Source organism: Tyto alba, unplaced genomic scaffold (assembly GCF_018691265.1).
Source record: "Tyto alba isolate M040663 unplaced genomic scaffold, T.alba_DEE_v4.0 Super-Scaffold_8, whole genome shotgun sequence".
NCBI lineage: Eukaryota > Metazoa > Chordata > Aves > Strigiformes > Tytonidae > Tyto > Tyto alba.
In genome coordinates, this window is record NW_024881329.1 from 21916962 (window position 1) to 21935552 (window position 18591).

Consider the following 18591-nt stretch of genomic DNA (forward strand, 5'->3'; position numbering starts at 1 on the left):
CTGATCCTGGCTGCTGGGGCCGGCTGGCAGCGCGGGGAGGGCTGGGGCAGCGGGGCCAGATCCGGAGCCCCCCCAGCTCAGCTCCCGGTGTGAACGCGTTGCCTCGCCTCTGCTGCCATCGTGTGAAAGCCGGGGAAACCGGGGAAGGGAAGGATCCTCCCCCCGCTGAGCCCTGCTACCCCAGTGCAGCCGGGCAGGGGTGCAAGGTTGGGGCTCAGCGCTGTTGCACCCACCCCCTCTTGACACAAGCCCCTGTTCTGTTTTTCCCCCATCGCTACAGGCACCCCCAAAGCACTGCCCGGGGCACCCCCAGCCCAGCCGGGTGTGCGTTACCACCCCCCCCCCCCCAGCTCCTCCTTTTATTCACAAGAAACTCAAAAGGACACAACCATCAGACACACTTTTATTCCCCACCACCACTTTTTTGCTCCCCCCATCCTATTTTTAAAGGCCACACCAAAGCAGAACCAAGCTCCGGGAGGCCCATGGGGGCTGCTCACCCCCCACCCATGCCGGTGACAGTGTCGAAGCAAACAGCTTTTGCACGGTGGCACCTCTGAGCTCCTCCGCTACGGTGGTCAGGATGCGGCCACTTGCGTGAGTGGCTCCTCCAGGTACTGGACCAGCGCCTGCGCCTGCGAGCAGAGAGCGGCGTGAGAGATGCCGAGGCGGATTTTGCAACCTGCGTGTGCTTATTTTAATTTTTATTTCATTTTAGAGCCTTAAAAAGGTGCGGGGCGTGGCGCCTGGGCTGGCACGGGGGACAGAGGAGCCTCTGCAAGGAGGAAAGAGGCGTCCCAGGCATGGCAGCTCCCATCCTCATCCTCCTCAACAGCTCTTTCCCACCCCACTGTGGGGACGCAGCCCCGCAGGCCCCCCCCCCCCCCCCATCTGCATTACCTTGGCCTTCAGCATCCCAAATCCGACCGTTTCCTTCGCATACATGCAGAGCAGCAGGTTTGCCACCCGTGTGATGGCCACTCGCCCCTCCTGCCCAGAAAGAAACAGCACCCATCGCACCCTCAGCTTGGCAGGGACCGCTGGCAGGGTGCTGGGGGACCCCCAGGGCCACGGTGGGTGCCCGGGAGCCCAGGGAGGGGAGGGCAGCCCCCAGTGCCACATACCATGCAGTCCATGAGGATGAATTTGAGGTTGTCCTCATTGAATGCTTGGTGCCCGTTCTTGTCGTAGGCCACCCAGATGTTGCTGGCGATGGCCGCGGTGACCCTGGCATCGGTGTCCCCGTAGCCCGAGTAGGCGAGCAAAGACCCCTCATTGTTCAGGAGCCTGGAAATAAGACGGGGGAGCAAATTGGTGCCTCTAAACGCAGGGGGGGGACCAGACCCCATTGCAGTGCTGGGGGGCAGAGCAACCCCCCCAGCCCAGCACTTCTCCCAGGACACCTCAGGTTTGCAGGGGGATTTTGGCAGGGGGTGGGGGGCTCCAAAGCCAGGAAGCTCTGGGGTGGCCCCAGTCCTGAGCAGGAAAGTAGTGGGTCTGCGGTGGCTGTGCCTGGTGGGCAAGCACCATGCATGTTGTCCCTGGCACCGTGCACTGTGCGTGGCCTCAGCACCATGCACCATGTAGTGTGCACAGAGCATGTCCACGGCATCGTGCATGGTCCTGGCACTGTGCACCATGTAGTGTGCACCATTCATGTCTGTGGCACCATGCATGGAGCATGGCCCCAGCACCGTGCACGTCCCTGGCACCGTGCACAGTGCATGGTCCTGGCACCATGCACCATTTAGTGTGCACGCTGCATGGCCCCAGCACCATACATGTCTCTGGTACCATGTATGAGCCTGGCACCATGCACAGTGCATAATCCTGGCACTGTGCACCATGGCCCCAGCACTGGGCATGTCCCTGGCACTGTGCACAGTGCATGGCCACAGCACCATGCACCATGTAGTGTGCACAGAGCATGTCCACGGCATCGTGCATGGTCCTGGCACCATGTACAGTGCATGGTCTTGGCACCGTGCACGTCCCCGGCACTGTGCACCATTTAGCGTGCACAGTGCATGGCCTGGATATTGTGTATGTCCCCAGCACTGTGCACCATTTAGTGTGCACTGTGCATGGCCCCAGAACCATGCATGTCCCCGGCAGTGGGCACAGTGAATAATCCTGGCACCGTGCACCATACAGTGTGCACAAGGCATGGCCCTGATACTGTGCACCCTGCATGGCCTTGGCACTTTTCACCATTTAGTGTGCACAGAGCATGGCCCCAGCACCATGCATGAACCTGGCACCGTGCACAGTGCATAATCCTGGCACCATGCACCATGCACAGCACATGGGCCCAGCACTGTCCATGGCCCCAGCACCGTGCACTGCTCCCATTCCCAGCTCCATGCATCGCCCAGCACCTTGCACAGCCCCAACACGGTGCTTAGTGCATAATCCTGGCAACCTGCACCATGTAGCGTGCACAAAGCATGTCCACGGCACTGTGCATGGCTCTGGCACCATGTAGAGTCCATGGTCCTGGAACTGTGCACCATGCAGTGTGCACAGTACATGGTCCTGGCACCATGCACTTCTGTGGCACTGTGCACCATGTAGTGTGCATAGTCCATGACCCTGATACTGTGTATGTCCCCAGCACTGTGCACTATTTAGTGTGCACTGTGTGTGGCCCCAGCACCGTGAATGTCCCTGGCACCGTGCACCATTTAGTGTGCACAGAGCATGGCCTCAGCACCGTGCATGGCCCCGGCAGCATGCACAGTGCATAATCCTGGCACCCTGCACCATGTAGTGTGCACAAAGCACGTCCACGGCACTGTGCATGGCTCTGGCACCATGTAGAGTGCATGGTCCTGGAACTGTGCACCATGCAGTGTGCACAGTACGTGGTCCTGGCACCATGCACGTCCGTGGCACTGTGCACCATGTAGTGTAGATAGTGCATGACCCTGATACTGTGTACGTCCCCAGCACCGTGCACCGTTTAGTGTGCACAGAGCATGGCCTCAGCACCGTGCACGTCCCCGGCAGCATGCACAGCGCATAATCCTGGCACCGTGCACTGTGCATGGTCCCAGCACCGTGCACCATGTAGTGTGCACAAGGCATGGCCCTGGCACGGCGCACCCTGCATGGCCTTGGCACCGTGCACCATTTAGTGCGCACAGAGCATGGCCTCAGCACCGTGCATGTCCCCAGCAGCATGCACAGTGCATAATCCTGGCACCATGCACTGTGCATGGCCCCAGCACCGTGCACCATGTAGTGTGCACAAGGCATGGCCCTGGCACGGTGCACCCTGCATGGCCTTGGCACCGTGCACCATTTAGTGCGCACAGAGCATGGCCTCAGCACCATGCATGTCCCCAGCAGCATGCACAGCGCATAATCCTGGCACCGTGCACTGTGCATGGCCCCAGCACCGTGCACCATGTAGTGTGCACAAGGCATGGCCCTGGCACGGCGCACCCTGCATGGCCTTGGCACCGTACACCATTTAGTGCGCACAGAGCATGGCCTCAGCACCGTGCATGTCCCCAGCAGCATGCACAGCGCATAATCCTGGCACCGTGCACTGTGCATGGCCCCAGCACCGTGCACCATGTAGTGTGCACAAGGCATGGCCCTGGCACGGCGCACCCTGCACGGCCTTGGCACCGTGCACCATTTAGTGCGCACAGAGCATGGCCCCAGCACCGTGCATGGCCCTGGCACCGTGCACAGTGCATGAACCTGGCGCTGTGCACCATGTAGCGTGCACAGCGCGTGGGCACCGTGCATGGCCCTGGCACCGTGCACAGTGCATGAACCTGGCGCTGTGCACCATGTAGCGTGCACAGCGCGTGGCCCCAGCACCGTGCACCATGTAGTGTGCACAAGGCATGGCCCTGGCACGGCGCACCCTGCATGGCCTTGGCACCGTGCACCATTTAGTGCGCACAGAGCATGGCCCCAGCACCGTGCATGACCCTGGCACCGTGCACAGTGCATGAACCTGGCGCTGTGCACCATGTAGCGTGCACAGCGCGTGGCCCCAGCACCGCGCACGGCCCCGGCGCTGTGCACTGCACCCAGTCCTGGCTCCATGCGTCACCCAGCACCGTGCACGGCCCCAGCACCCTGCCTGCCCCTTGCAGGGCCCCGCACGCCCCCACCCCCCGGGGGGGGACATTTCCGGGGCAGGACAAAAAAAGCATTTCCTCGCAGGAATATCGCCCTGCGTGGAGTGGGAGGGTGCCAGCTGGCCCGGCAGCCCCCAGCACACGGGTGGGCGAAGCCGCCCCCTCGCCCCCGGCCCCCCCCCCGACCCCTACTCACAGGGTGCTCTGGACCCCGCCGGTGTTGGCCTGGCTCAGCACCTGCGTCAGGGCTTTGGGGCGCAGCATGGCCGCGGCCGCCCCGCTCCGGGCCCTGCGATGGCGGGGAAGGATGGAGCAGGCCTCCTCCGTCAGCGGGGGCCATGCTCAGCCCGGAGCAGGCTGGGACTTGTAGTCCCCGTCCCAGGGACGCCATGTGTCCTTCCTGAGGGTGGCGTGTCCCCCCCCCCCCCCCCCCAGGGCCACCCATGGGTGCTGCCCCAGCACCCAGCTCAGGGTGCCGCAGGGTTCACTCACCCGAGGGGTGCAAGGGGAAGGAAAACCCGCCCGGGGTGGGGGGGGAGTGCTGGGGTCAGCCGGGCACCCCCCAAACACTGCCCTTGGCACCCGGCTCTGGATCGGGCCCAGCAAAAAAGGCCGCGGCAGGGCAGCAGGAGGCTTGTTGCCCACGTGGAGCCCCAAATAAAGGCGGGGAGGGGGGGGGTCTGCTCCCCACCGGGGTGCCCAGCAAAAAAAAAAAAAAAAAGAAAAAAGTAAAAAAAAAGAGTGGCTTTTGCAAAGGGAGGGGGTACGCATGGTGGAGCTGGGTAAGGGGATGGGTGCAGGATGGATCCAGCTAACCAAGGGGGGCCAGGCTGCAGCTGGCTAATTAGGGTGCAGCATGGATCTGGGTGATGAGGGGGGGGCTGCAGGCTGGATCTGGCTAATGAGGGTGGGGGGTGTGTGTGTGTGTGCAGCTAACCAGGGGGGTGCAGGCTGCAGCAGGCTAATAAGAGGGGGTGCAGACTGAACCCAGCTAAGGAAGGGGTGCAAGATGGACATGGCTAACGAGGGGGAGTTGCAGGCCTAATACGGCTAATGAGGGGCTCTCGCTAGACCCCTGGGGATGCTGGGCGGACGGGCAGCACTGCGGACAGCCCCCCGCAACTTCACCGCCCCCCCCCCGCCCTTATAACGCTCCTGCCCCTTTAAGGCCCCCGCGGCGCCGCATCGCCCCGCCGAGCCGCTAGGGGGCGGTAGGGGCCGCGCCGGGGCCCGCGGCGCCGCTCTCTGCGCGGCGGCGCGCGGCGCCTTTCTCTGGTGGCGGCCTCGGGCTGGCGGGGCGGGCGGCGAAGATGGCGGAGCCGAGCGGCGGCGGGCCCGGCCCCGGCGGGGAGGGCGAGGCGGGGCTGGGCGGCCCCGGCGGAGCTCTCATCCGCGTCACGGTGAAGACCCCCAAGGACAAGGAGGAGATCGTCATCGCGGACGGCGCCTCCGTGCGCGAGGTGGGGGCGGGGGCGGGCCTGGGGGGTGTGGAGGGACGAGGGGGGCCGGGGGGAGCTGAGTTGGGGGTGAGGGGCTGAGGGGAGCAGGGGGGGCCCGGCTCTGGGGGAGTGACGGGCTGGGAAGCCGAGTGCGGGGGCTTTTTTGGGGAGGGACCCGGCTTTGGGGAAGGGGGGAGGACTTTTGAGGGGGAGTGAGGGAGCCGGGGGGCCCTGAGAAGTGGGGGGGAACGTGGGTTTGGGTTGGAGGTGAGGGCGAGAGGGACTTGGAGGACTTTGGGAGACCTAGCTCCGTGGAGGGGGAGCTTGGAGGGGCACCCCTGGCCTTTGGGGCCTTGTGGGAGCCAGGCTTGGAGGGAGCTGGGGGAACTGGGCGAGGGCGGGGGTTGAGTGGGGACTTGACACTAGGGATGGTGACAGTCACGGAGATGGTTCGGGGGGGGGGGGGCACGGTAATTGATGTGGGAAGGGTTGTGGGTGTCGAAAACAGGACGTTTTGGGGGGCGTGTGAGGGGCTCAGAGCGGCTTTGTGGGGAAGGGAGCTTTGGGGCGGATGGTGGCTGTGGGGAGAGGGGTGTGAAGGCGCGGGGTGGGGGTCTGGGGCCTCAGGCTGTGCGGGGAGTGGGAGGGAAAGGTGTTCCTGGAGCGGTTGGTATGGGCAGGGTGATGCGATGGGGAGAAGCGGCTTTGGGGGCAGAGCGGGATGAGCGTGTATGGGGAGGCAGGTGGGTGTTGTGGGGTGGGTCTGGACACGGGGAGGCAAATCCCTCGGGCGAGAGGAGTGGGGCTGGGCAAACCTTTGGGGAGAAGACTGGATGAAGCGGAGGAAAGGGAACGTCAGCCCGTGTGTGGGCTGGGCGGGTTTGCTCCTGCGAGGGAGCTTCTCAGGGTACGGTGGCACGGGGCGAGCGGGAGGGGGCTGGAATTTGCAAGGACTGGCTCAGGCACTGTCAAAATGGCTGTGCCCGCTGGAACAAGGTGTCATCGGCACAGCTTTTGGCTTCTTGGCTCGCTGCGAGCTTTGAACTGGGGTGAAGGATCTGGCGGAGATCTCTGGGGAGCAGAGTGGTAGGGTGGGCAGGGACTGTGGGAAGTGTGGCCCTCTTGCTGCTTCCCAATCACCTCCTGAGAGCCTGTTGGTATTAAGCGGGATGTTAAGTAACAGCTTTGTGCAGAGGAGGGCATGAAGCTTTGCAGCCAGGATGACCCGGGGCTCTGGGCTGTGCTCTCCTGGGCATTGTTTTTGAGGGTTCTGGTGCAAAGGCTGCAAGCTCTTCTGAGACAGGTGTGTGCTTCTCTTTTCCTTCTGGCTTTTCCCTCTGAATTTCCTATAGTTTGTGGCTTCCAAATGCAAGGATTTTTTTTCCTCACAAATCAACTTGGGAATGCCCTGGCTGGGCTAGCAGTGACAGTCTTATTGGCAGGTGTTAATCCCACCCCATCCCACAGTAAAGAAGAGGTGTCTGTGTTGTGTGGCGTGGCATGCTCCTAGGGAATTCAGTTGCAGAAATAGGAGTTGGAGAAGACCTAGTTTATTTCCATTGGCTGATAAAGGATTGTTCCCTTTTCCATAGAGCTCTGTCCTGTATTAAATCAGAGTTGGGCTTTCCTTAGGAAAAAAAAAATCAAATGAGCAGAGACAAAAACAGTTCAGTCATTCAGAGGATAAATGGTGTATTTGGATTAGACCTAAGAGACACACTTGATTTTGCTTTGGAAGCCGTCAGCTCTTCTTGAGGTAATTGCTCTATTCTTTCTGAAATTTACTCCACATTTTGTAAGAGTAGAGCTTGTCTTTGGTTTTGTTTTTTTTTTTTTCTTAACACCTCAGACATCCTCAGCAACTGATGACTGAATTGGTACCTGCATGGGCTCCTTTTGGCTGAGGTACTGAAGGATTATCGGTTCCTTATGCTGTTTCCATAGTGGATATGATATCTGGAGTATTAGCTTTAAATTTCTGGTCTTGATCCTTTGCCTGAAATACATTTTGTTTGTTTTTCAGTTCAAAGAAGAGATTTCCAGGCGGTTTAAAGCCAAACAGGATCAGCTGGTTCTGATCTTTGCTGGGAAGATCCTGAAGGATGGAGATACGTTGAATCAACATGGGATCAAAGATGGGCTGACTGTGCATTTGGTCATTAAGACTCCGCAGAAGTAAGAAACTGTTTTGTCTTGGGGGACTGAGGGGTAAATGGATGATGCGAATAAACAGTGGTGGAGCATTTCTGCCCTGTCGGGGACCGAAGCAGAGTACTTGTGTGAGGCCTGAGCGCTGCTGTTGGGGTGTGTGTGGGTCTGGCAGCCGTGATCTGGCGGGAGAACTCTCCCAGGATCTCTCCCTGCCATGCCTTTGCCATGCAGCTGTGGGCTTTATCACTCAGCCTGTCTTTTCCCTAGGTTACACAGCTGTGTAAGTTTGTGACAAGTACCTGAGGGGGTTGACTCTTCTTTATCACAACTCGTGTATGTGGCTTTATGTATTTTTGGGCTCTTGTAGTTTAGTAATCTTGAAAGAACCCATTGGAACTTGATACTAGTACTAACAAAGATAAGTTGCTGTTAACAGAAATTACTTTCCCAATGAGTTTGTGTTGAAGTTGGAAGCAATATCCAGTTTTTCTTTCGCTTCCTATCACATATTCTACTCTTAGCCTTTGCTGACACTCTCAGGTGCCACGGGAGGCACGCCGCGCATGCAGAGCACTGTCTGTAGGACAGAACAGTGTTTCTGTGCGGTACCTATAGGCATGTCTGCTTGGACAGGAGCAGACAGGGGGGGTCCTCAGTCACGGTGGGAATGTGCAGAGCCTCGGGCTGTATGACCACACGGTGTGGTTGTTTGCTCGAGCACAGTACTGTGGGTACACCCTGTGGTAGCTCCCAGTTGGGACACGGCTCACTTGTGTCCGTCTGCACTGTGTAGCTTGGGCTGAGAAAGGGACGCAGGATTGACCACAGGGTCCTGTGGGATTTGGCTTTTCCCAGTGCTGTCCAGCGGGGTGGTGGGCACGGAAGGCTCTGGGGAACAGTTGCTGTTCTTCAGGTGCAGCCACATCTTGTTGATCTTCGCAATCATTTCCTGGACTCCCTGCTGCAGTCTGATGGGGCTCCTGGTGAACTAACGGGGCTGCGTCTCTTTGTGCAGTTCTGCTGTCCCCCGGGAGAGCTGCCTTACTGGCTTAGTCAAGATTAGCGCGCTTTTTATTTTCCCCCTCTTTTCTTACAAAGACAAGCGTGTGTATTGTCAGCTTCTGCAGGAGGCCTCCCTCTGGATTCTGCATCTCCAGGTAGTCTGATAGTCTGATGCTGTTTACCACTGTCTCCACAGCAAACTGCAGTACTTGTGAACAGTTTCAAAGGGTAAACAAGAGAGCTGTCCTGGGTTGCTCATTTTTTGTCCTGCTAATAATCATAAATAAGTGCTTGCTGAAGACATTACAGCCTCTTCCTGTGTTGAGAGAAACCAAGTGACCTTTCTCCAGCTTCCTCCTTCCTTTTTTGTTCAGCTTCCTATTTGCATTGTTTCCCCGCTCTCTGCCTCCCTCTTAGTGGCTGCTGGTTTTCAGCAGCTGTCAGGTGAGTCTGTAAAGTGGACGGGGACCTTCAGGTTTGATTTTTAAAGTCCTAGAATAAGAGTGAAAAAGGAAAGGCAGAGAAAGGAATCATTCTTGGTTTGGAAAAAATAAATTAATAAATCATTGTTCTTATTTACTTGTCTGTGGCATAATAGCATTATTTGAGGCAAGTAAAGTGAATTTTGTGGTTTAATTTCATGTGAAAGCTCTTCAGCACTAGTCCAGGACTCACTGTCATGACTGCAGATGCTTCAGAGAATCTTTAAATGTTCCCTTTCATATACCTGTAAAAATCCTGAGGAGAAACTGTGATTACAAGGTACTAGCTTGTGTTGGTTTAATCAATAAAGCTGATGTCCAGCATCTGCTACACTGTGGCTTATGGCACACCATGTGCACGTGTGTATTAAGAGAAACTCTAGTCAACTTTTGTTTGGATGGAGAAGCCTTGCATGCAAGGTGCAGCCAGTGGCAGAGATGTGATTGTAGCCAAGCTGGCCAGAAACATTCTGCAGCTTCATGGGACAGATGCTAGCTGCCTTGTGCCTCAGTTTCCTTATCTGTAGATTAATGCTGATTCTTACTTTTGCCCTCAGGAGCACTGATAGGAATATTCAGTGCATGGGAAGATTTGCAGAAAAGCAGATTCTTGCTTACCCCATGCACTAGCCCTGCTGTAACCTCCTGTGGTTTCTGTGGGAGCAGCAGGAGGATTTTCCTGTTTGGAGCAAACTCATTGCTCAAGGATATAGCTGAGGTAAATAGTTCAGTGTGATTCAAAGAAGATGCAACTCGGGGTAAGACCAGTCAAGCCACTTCGTGTGGGCCAGGATAAAATGTCAGGGGCTGTTATGCATCAGGATGGGAGGCTGATTCCAGCAGATGGACGGCATCTGGGAGCACGGCTGTGCACCCGGGCAGGCGGGAATGGAAGCAGCCAGGGCTGGTGGCTGTGAGGACAACAGGCGCGAAGGGAGGCTCGGTTGGCGTGGGGTGCACTGACCTGTGTCCCCCGCAGAGGACTCTGCTCAGTGTTCCTGAATCTCGGGAGTTTAATGCTGCCTTTTGTTTCTTTGCAGGGTCCAAGATTCAACATCTGCCGCTTCTGCCCCCACTGCTGCTTCTGCCCCCACTGCAACCCCTTCTTCTCCCTCTGCCCCGTCTCAGCCTTCCACATCCAGCAGCGCCGCTCCTGACGCCGGGAGCGGCAGCAGACGGAGCAGTGGGTCAGGGACCATGGGAGGTCCTGGAGACGGAGGCCCTAATAGTGCTACATCCATCCTGTGTAAGTGATGGCTGTGAGAAGGTGTGACACAAAAGAATTTCCTAGGATTAGACCATGGAGTTGGGGTTCTTGACTCCCAAAGTTCTGTCTGCTTGCTGTAGGCTTTGCATGAGTCGCTTCCACCGGTGTACCTCAGTTTCCCTGCTCAGGATAATGCCAAAGCCCTTAGTGAAGCTTGTGCAGGGGGTGTCGTCCCTCAGAGCTGGTCGCCGTAGGGGGATGTAGGATACCCCTAGATTAGTGTGGGTGCAGTTCAGCTGATGCGCTTGTCCTCTTTTTGCAGCTGCCGACAGTTACTGACTCACACCTCTCTCCCCATGTGTTGTTCCCTCTCCAGCTGGCTTTGGCGGCATCACTGGGCTGGGCAACCTTGGGATGGGCTCTGCCAACTTCATGGAGCTCCAGCAGCAGATGCAGCGGCAGCTGATGTCCAACCCAGAGATGCTTTCTCAGATCATGGAGAATCCCTTGGTGCAGAACATGATGTCTAACCCTGACCTCATGAGACAGATGATCATGGCCAATCCCCAGATGCAGCAGCTCATGGAGCGAAATCCAGAGATAAGCCACATGCTGAATAACCCGGAGCTCATGAGGCAGGTGAGTCAGCACGCCAGGGCCTGTTTAAAGCATGTTCAAGAGCATCTTTGTGGACCAGCTTCCGTGTCTGCTCTCCAAAGGGAGTGTGTGAATGCCAGATCAGTGATTTTAGAGATCTCTTCCTTCCTGCTGTAAGCTCCCTACAAACAGATGGTGGTCTTGAGTTATGTGAATACTGATTACTCAGCCCACATACTTGCAACTCTTATCTCCCTTTCAGGGCTATTAAATCCATCCTGTGTGGGGCAAAAAAGGATGCTGGGTTCATCCTAATGTGCTGCATAAAAGGCTACTGTGTTCTGATTCAGGAATGGGAGTAAAAGCAGTCATGGGGAAGTGAAGCTGCTGCAAAAGCTTTTTGTTTCTCTCTGTTTCTCTTGATAGATTAAGTATAGACTTATCTACAGCAGAGCTGTACAGTCAGTATTTTACTACCTGTATCAGCGGAGAGCACTAGTGGTAGGCCGGGATCCTAGAGGTCTCGATTTCTGTACAATCCCAGAACAGAGAGGACCCATGCCCTAGAGGACTGGTTATCTGGAAGACCAAACGTTTGTCGGAAGGGAAGCATAAGGGATGAGTGAGAGCCTGAGTGTTAGACAGCTCTTGACAGGACTCTGCTGTTCCCCCAGGAAGACTTGTCAGGAGGTCTTTTTGGGTAGTTGCTGGATGAGCCTAGTTTCCATCTGCTTCTCAGTTATCTGTCTTTCAACTGCGTCGGTCACACATGAAATTCCAGAGCTGCAGAACTAAATTGTGAACGATCCGTACTTAAGCAGCTACTCAAATGAGATCTGAGTGTTCCTTGCGCAGGGGAGACCCATCGGAAGTTTGGAGAGTGTGAATTTCCTGGTTTTCTTGAAATGGGAAGGATCCAGTCTCTTCCACCTTCTCAGTTTTTGAATGCAGTCCATCTACTTTGAGTGGGAACATATGGGTGTTAAATGTTTGGATGTCCTGATCCTGCTTAGAAACAAAACAATCTCATCCAGCTGAATTGAGGTTGAGAAGGAAGAGAGCTGAGCAAGGATGGGAGGAGCCAGGATCCCTGGGCTCTCTTTGCTTGGATAAATGATCTCTCTGCTCTCTGGCTGTGAAACGGGTTTAATTATACTCTTTCTTCTGGGAGCCGAGACTTAACTCTTTCAGTGCTTGGCTGGTAGATCATCAGAATATCCCTGGGCTGCTAACCAGTCTCTTGATCCACTCCTCTCTTCCGTGGTGCACATGGGCCTGAGCTTTCCACATTTTCCTCCTTCTCCCAGACAATGGAGTTGGCTCGTAACCCTGCCATGATGCAGGAGATGATGCGGAACCAGGACCGAGCTTTGAGTAACCTCGAGAGCATTCCAGGAGGATACAACGCCCTGCGCCGGATGTACACGGACATCCAGGAGCCCATGTTTAGTGCAGCCAGGGAGCAGGTATTGGCTGCATTCCTGTAAGTGGGGTGTAATGTGCTTGAGCATGGGAAAGGGGTCTTTCCCTGACCCCTGTGCTAACGGGGCAGCCTTCCCAAAGCCTGGCTCTTCATCCCCTCCCACTCTAGGTGATGAATGCAGCCACTAGCAAGGAGAACGTTGTGCAGTGCCTGTCACCTGCTTCTGTTGCAGGGTTTGGTGTATCTGAGCAGGGACCTGCCCTCGCTCCTTTGGTCTCCGAGCAGGCTGGATGCCAGCCATCGCTGATGTGAAGGCCCCATAGCTTCGTTAGCACAGCCCTTTGCTCTCAGCCCGGCTTACTGTATTAGCTCAAGCCTGACGCCTTTGGATTGGAGCTGGCTGAGATCCAGCTGGCTTGAAGCACAGGAGGAGTGAGCGCAGGTCTGTCTGCAAAAGGCTGTGCAGACATACTCCAGTCTAGCATTACCTACTGGTATGTCCGGGTGCTGATTTTACATGGATGTTTTGAAGCCCTGCATTTGGGAGCCAAATCTAGGGCTGTGGCCACTTCTTGAGCCTGATCTTTTTCTGAGCAAGGTGTGTTTGTGGATTTCACATTTCTCAGGAGGCAAATTATGGCATGTATTTAGGAAATTCTGTTCCCTAGCTCGTACAGTGGTGGGGTTAGTCCAACGTTCTCTGCTAGGGCTAACTGATTACAGCTATTTATTTTTTTTCTTTTTCCCTAGTTTGGCAACAATCCTTTCTCTTCCTTGACGGGGAATTCTGATAGCTCAAGCTCTCAGCCTTTGCGGACGGAGAACAGGGAGCCGTTACCGAACCCCTGGAGCCCCACACCCCCTGCTTCCCAGAGCCAGGCACCCAGCAGTGAAGGGAGCACTGGCTCGGCAACCACCCAAAGCACACCGACTGTATCCAACCCCTTTGGGCTGAATGCTGCCAGCATTGGGGCTGGTACGTAAGCGTGAGAGGAACCAGAGGGTGCTACTGACAGAACAGGTCACCCAGGCTTCCTCGGAGGGTGGTTCCCTCTGGCATTTGAGTGCCTGTCCGTGGCTGCTCTTCAGATGAATGATTCTAGCCCAGCTGCAAGCACAAATGGGTTATTTCTGGTGTGCCCATCAGAGGGTTTCTTTGGGAACTGATGTCCCTGCACCCCTCAAGAGCACAGGAGAGTGGCAAGCGAAGAATTACCGCAGCCATATTCACCGTTGGCCAGGGGATGAAGTAAAGGCATTGCTGTTCTATGTCATGTCGTATTTCAGGCATTGCCGCGGTGCTCAGGCTTGTAAGGGATTTTCCTTTGTCTTCTCTTCCCTTTCCCAGGCATGTTTAACAGCCCAGAGATGCAAGGACTCCTGCAGCAGATTTCTGAAAATCCTCAGCTGATGCAGAACATGATCTCTGCCCCTTACATGAGGAGCATGATGCAAACTCTTGCCCAGAACCCGGACTTTGCAGCACAGGTAAAAGTGTTGCAGTTGTCTTTTATTGTCAGACAGGCCATGAGCACAATGCTTGTGAGACCAGCCTGCTTCTGTAGTCGGAGCAGCTCCTCTTGCAGAAACCGGAGAGCTGAGTGAATATAGGCAGTGTTGTTGTATTTCTCGATAGCTTGAAGGCAGCCACAGTACTGAACCCTGTGTCTTAGCAGAGCCCCTAACAAAATAGGTGGCTTTCAGAGGGACCTGGGCATGGCCCTTCTCTTTGCCTGTGACCAAGTGGCCCCTGTTCAACACTGCTGCCAGGGATTGAGCTGACCTGTTTCAGTCCCCATTAGCAGGGGAACATGTTGAAAGCCCAGGGAGGGAGTCAGGGGCACGAATGACTTGTTCATCATGGCTTAGTTGCGTAGGGTTTAACAGCCAGTGGCAGCAACCCTCTGACCCTACCTACGTGTGCTGTCTCTTGCTAGATCATGGTAAATGTCCCCCTCTTTGCTGGGAATCCACAGCTTCAAGAACAGCTCCGCCTTCAGCTCCCTGTCTTCCTGCAGCAGGTAAAGGCCCCTGTCTGGCCCTGTGCTGCTCTCAGCCCCTCGGCTCCAGAGCTTTTCCATCCTCTGTAGGAAAGGGAGGATCTCGGCTGCTTAGTCAAGTGGACTAGGAAGCATGTGGGCTTGGGTGGTTTGGGCTGTGAAAGAAAGGGGTTTGTACAGGGGCAAAAGAAAGGAAGAGCTTGTTTAGACAAGGCAATCTAAATTACCTAAAGGTGGACTTATTAGAGTAGTTAAACTACATAAAACCCCTCTGTAACAGTCTCACTGTAATGAGTTTACAAAAATTAAAACAGCTAATTGTGCTAGAGCAGCTGGTTCGCTCAGGTAAATCAAATAAAATCACTTTCATTCCAAAGGCATGTGCCCCCAGTTCTAATCTGATTCACCTAGTTCATTTAGGAAATTTGATCTAAACTCTGTGAGTATCTCTGGATGAGCCCTGCAGTCTGGAGACTTGAAGGAGGAACCAGACTCACAGGTTTGCTCTGGCTGCAGGGCGAGAGGCGCAGCTCTGTGCTGATTGTTGTTCAGATTTAAAGCTGGTGGATCTCTGGCTGCCAAAGCTCTCGCTGTTTGGTACCGCTGTGTCTTTTTGCCTTTGTTCCCAGATGCAGAACCCAGACTCCCTCTCCATTCTCACCAACCCCCGCGCCATGCAGGCGCTCCTCCAGATCCAGCAGGGACTCCAGACGCTGCAAACGGAGGCCCCAGGACTAGTGCCAAGGTAATAAGCGCTTTAGAGCGGGCTTCTGCAGGCAGAGCTGACATGCTTGGTACCAGCAGGCAGACTAGTTGTTGATTCATTGAGATCTGCTTAGGGCACTCTGTCACAGGGACTTTGTGTGTGTGTGTGCCTGCAGGCCTCTGTGAGCTCCAGCTAATTAGCACTTTCTGCTTGTGTGTACTTCTCACGGGGAAGTCCTTGACCCTTTCTTTTTGGAGAAAAGGTTTGGAAACCGTTTGTTCCCTCCTCCATCTTTTGTTTGCCATAGTCAGTACTGGCTGAACTGAAGATTATCTCTGGGGAGCAGCACGAGATGCACAGCCACGGGGTTGGGTGGGTACGCTGGGACAGACTGGTCTGCTGGCAGCCCCGTTCTCTCTGGCAGCGTGGGTCACGTTCAGTCTCTGCTGTTCCCTTCAGGCCCGCGCCTCTGTTAGGAGCGCTTACTCCCAGCATCATGTGTGACCGGGATACAAAAGCAGCTGCTTTAATTTACATAGCTGTCCTGTAGCATGGGCCTGGCAGAGCCTGCTGGTTACCGTGCTGCTGGGGGACACCCAGAAGTGCCACCCTGCCTCTGAGCACACCCTGCCTTCCTCCGCAGCCTCGGCTCCTTCGGCATGCCTCGAATGCCCCCGTCCTCTACAGGAGGAAGCACAATCCCGGAGAACCCCGTTCCCTCCGCTTCGACGCCGGCCAGTGCCTCTCCAGCTGGGGGTGGTAACCCCCAACAGCAGCTCATGCAGCAGATGATCCAGCTGCTGGCCGGAGGAACCTCTCAAGTATGTAACACCCAGCTGCATGCCGATACGTTTCTGGGGAGGGACGTCTCCAGGGTGAGCTAGCGGTTGTCCCAGTCCCGCCCCGCTCTAGGGATGTGGTTCCCAACAGGTTTCTCTCGGCTGTGGTGCTTTATGCCAAGTTTGGTGTCTCAGGCTGGTTAGTTGTTTGGGGTGTAGTAACCCTTTGCAGAGGTTTGGAGCTAAGAGTGCCCGGGATCCTCCTCGCAGCGCTGCTGTTGCCGTAGGCGCGGAACTTGGACTAACTGTGTGCGGTGTGGCTGCTGTGCCACAGCCCGTGGCAATGTGGGGAGGTGGGTAACACCGAGGAACGAGCCCGGAGTATTTTGCTACGCCTAAAGCTGAGCTCAGGGTCCTTGCTCAGCCGTCGTCGCTGGCCCAGCCCATATTGGATGTTGATCTCTGCTGTCTGACTCTGAGGTCTTTGTCCTTTCCCTCTGCAGGCGCAGAGTCCTGAAGTGCGATTCCAACAGCAGCTGGAGCAGCTGAACGCCATGGGCTTCATTAATCGTGAGGCCAACCTCCAGGCGCTTATTGCCACTGGTGGAGACATCAATGCAGCTATTGAGAGACTGCTGGGCTCCCAGCCTTCCTAAACTCTTGTCATGCTGCCCCACAGACGTCAGCACATGCATCCATACACATGCACAGGGGGATCTTTCAGGAACGCCCACCATCATTTTCATATCTGACAGCTGTCCATGTATTTAAAACAAAAAGATACAGCTTAACCCCTGACCTTCCTACTAAGTTAAGATTTCATGTTGAAATGCTCTTTAACTGGCTTGTATGTGGATTCCAGTTCTCATCGTGGCCACAGAGACTTCAGATGTGTATTTTTTCCTAAATATGCCCTCTGTCTCAGACACTCTTCTCTCTCTCTCTAGATGGTAGAGGCGATACTTCTAGTTACTTACCTGAATGATTGTGTTTTGAGTAGCTTGATTTTAACTGTACATGATTCCCTCCCCTAGCCCTCCTTTCAGGCAAATATTTAAAACTTGAGCCAATTTGGGTTTTGGTTATTTCTCCCAGCATCTTATTGAGAATGGATCAAAAAAAAAAAAAAAAAAAATTTGAAATGACCTGGAAATTTCTAATGTCATTTGTCTTAATGTACCATTGGATGAACTGAGCCTGTGTCCCTTGCACACAGGTGCCTCTGATCTCCTGGTAGAGGGTTAATGTGCATGAAAACTACATTTGAAGTGTGGCCTCTTTACACTCTTGGGATGGTGTAAAGGAGCCTAGATGCCTTCAGGGATCAGGCTTGCTGTTCTTGAACTTGAGTTGAAAGTGCCGTGCAGAAGAACGTGTTTGAAAGGTGTGTTTCTGCCCAAGCAATTTAGTTCTCGCGCAGTGGTGTCAGGGGTTTGTTGACTCTTGTGCTCAGTAGGCTCATTTCTGAAAATGTAAAAACAAGGAAATTGAAAAATAAGTTAACGATCTTTTTGCTTCACTGGAAAATGTTGAAGTTCACGTTCTTTCCAGTTTAGATCCATCCTCCATTCCCTCCTCTACCCCCCCATTTTGGTGTGTTTGAATGTTACAACTCTCCAAGAAACTCCCCAAGGACCAGCAGGGTGATACTTTCCCAAGAGCCTCCATGGCTGTGTAATTTGCATACCATTTTTATCAAAGAAAAATAAATGCGCACAACCATCTGTCTCCCTGCACTCCATGTATCTTCCTTGACTGCCACACCTAAGCCGCTTGAGTTCCCCTAGTTCCTTGGGGTTCATCTGTCTCGTCCCCCGTGCTTACCTCTTGCAGATGGTGTGGGGTGTCGTGCAACCACCCCACCTGGCCGGGCTGCCTTCTCTCTTGTGGCAGGAAACCTTTTTGATGCTTAACTGCTGCCGAAGGCTTGCCCAAACTCTGGCCCTAAACGTGCCGGTTTGGACGCTTCCTTTGAATTAGGACAAGCTAACAGCTACTTGGTAGTTCGGCCGTATTTGGATAACCCGATCCACGGGATGCAAGAAGCCAGTGGGTCCTTCTGCTGAGCCCAGAGGTGTCCCCGGGGGGGAGCCCTGGGCAGTTCTGTGCACCGTGGATTTTACCCCTGCTTTTCTGTAGGAAGCACAAAGCTTGCTGTTAGCTGGGTGTTAGTTTTGGGGGCGTTTTTTAAGTTTCTTTTGATAGAGGAGGATTGAGCAGTGAGAGGGAATGGGAAACGGCTGCTTTCTTGTATACCTGTAAAACCTGCTGCACCCAGCTCGCTTTAGAGTTGGAGATGGGATCTATCAGTATCGTGTGTTGCTGGATAGTGTAGGTGGAGCAGGGGTTGCTTGAGAAAACATGGGAGTGCATGCAGGATGGAAATGCTCCTGCCTTTGTGTATGTGCATCACAACGAGCCTGGAGTTTTTTAGATGAGGATTGAGAAAGCCTAGCTTTAATCTCTTGGAGGCTGTGCACATACATGTGGATTTCTTTTTGCAACCTCTCCTCAAATATAAAAGGAGGTTGCAGAGATGTGTAAGGATGGGTATTGAGGTACCTGACTGGGCTGGCAGGGCTGAGCTCTTTCCTAATGTTGCTAATTGGCCCCTTTGCAGCTAAAAATAGGCTTCTAAAAAGGCCTGTACGGTCCTTTGTGATCTCTTAGATTCGGCGGCTTGTCCTTTGCCTGCGCTAAGGTCT

At 54.8% G+C, this 18591-nt stretch overlaps 2 protein-coding genes across 3 annotated transcripts; one reads left to right on the top strand and one right to left on the bottom strand.

Annotated features, from left to right (window-relative positions):
* Positions 1-390: 390 nt before the first annotated feature.
* On the bottom strand, positions 391-4454 carry LAMTOR2 (late endosomal/lysosomal adaptor, MAPK and MTOR activator 2). Its single transcript, XM_042785081.1, has 4 exons — positions 4297-4454; positions 1125-1287; positions 901-990; positions 391-635 (listed from the first exon to the last, which is right to left on the bottom strand). Exons 1-4 carry the CDS (start codon positions 4362-4364, stop codon positions 579-581), a joined length of 378 nt encoding a protein of 125 aa, XP_042641015.1. The 5' UTR covers positions 4365-4454; the 3' UTR covers positions 391-578.
* A 922-nt stretch (positions 4455-5376) lies between these two features.
* On the top strand, positions 5377-17622 carry UBQLN4 (ubiquilin 4). 2 transcript variants are annotated; one of them, XM_042785001.1, is made up of 11 exons: positions 5377-5560; positions 7563-7714; positions 10215-10420; positions 10758-11020; positions 12286-12444; positions 13152-13377; positions 13750-13889; positions 14339-14422; positions 15031-15146; positions 15751-15928; positions 16390-17622. In XM_042785001.1, the coding sequence occupies exons 1-11, from the start codon at positions 5411-5413 to the stop codon at positions 16540-16542; spliced, it is 1827 nt and encodes a 608-aa protein (XP_042640935.1). In that variant the 5' UTR covers positions 5377-5410; the 3' UTR covers positions 16543-17622. The 2 variants fall into 2 exon arrangements, with proteins under 2 accessions (XP_042640935.1, XP_042640936.1); XM_042785002.1 differs by lacking the exon at positions 14339-14422.
* The last annotated feature ends 969 nt before the right edge of the window (positions 17623-18591 follow it).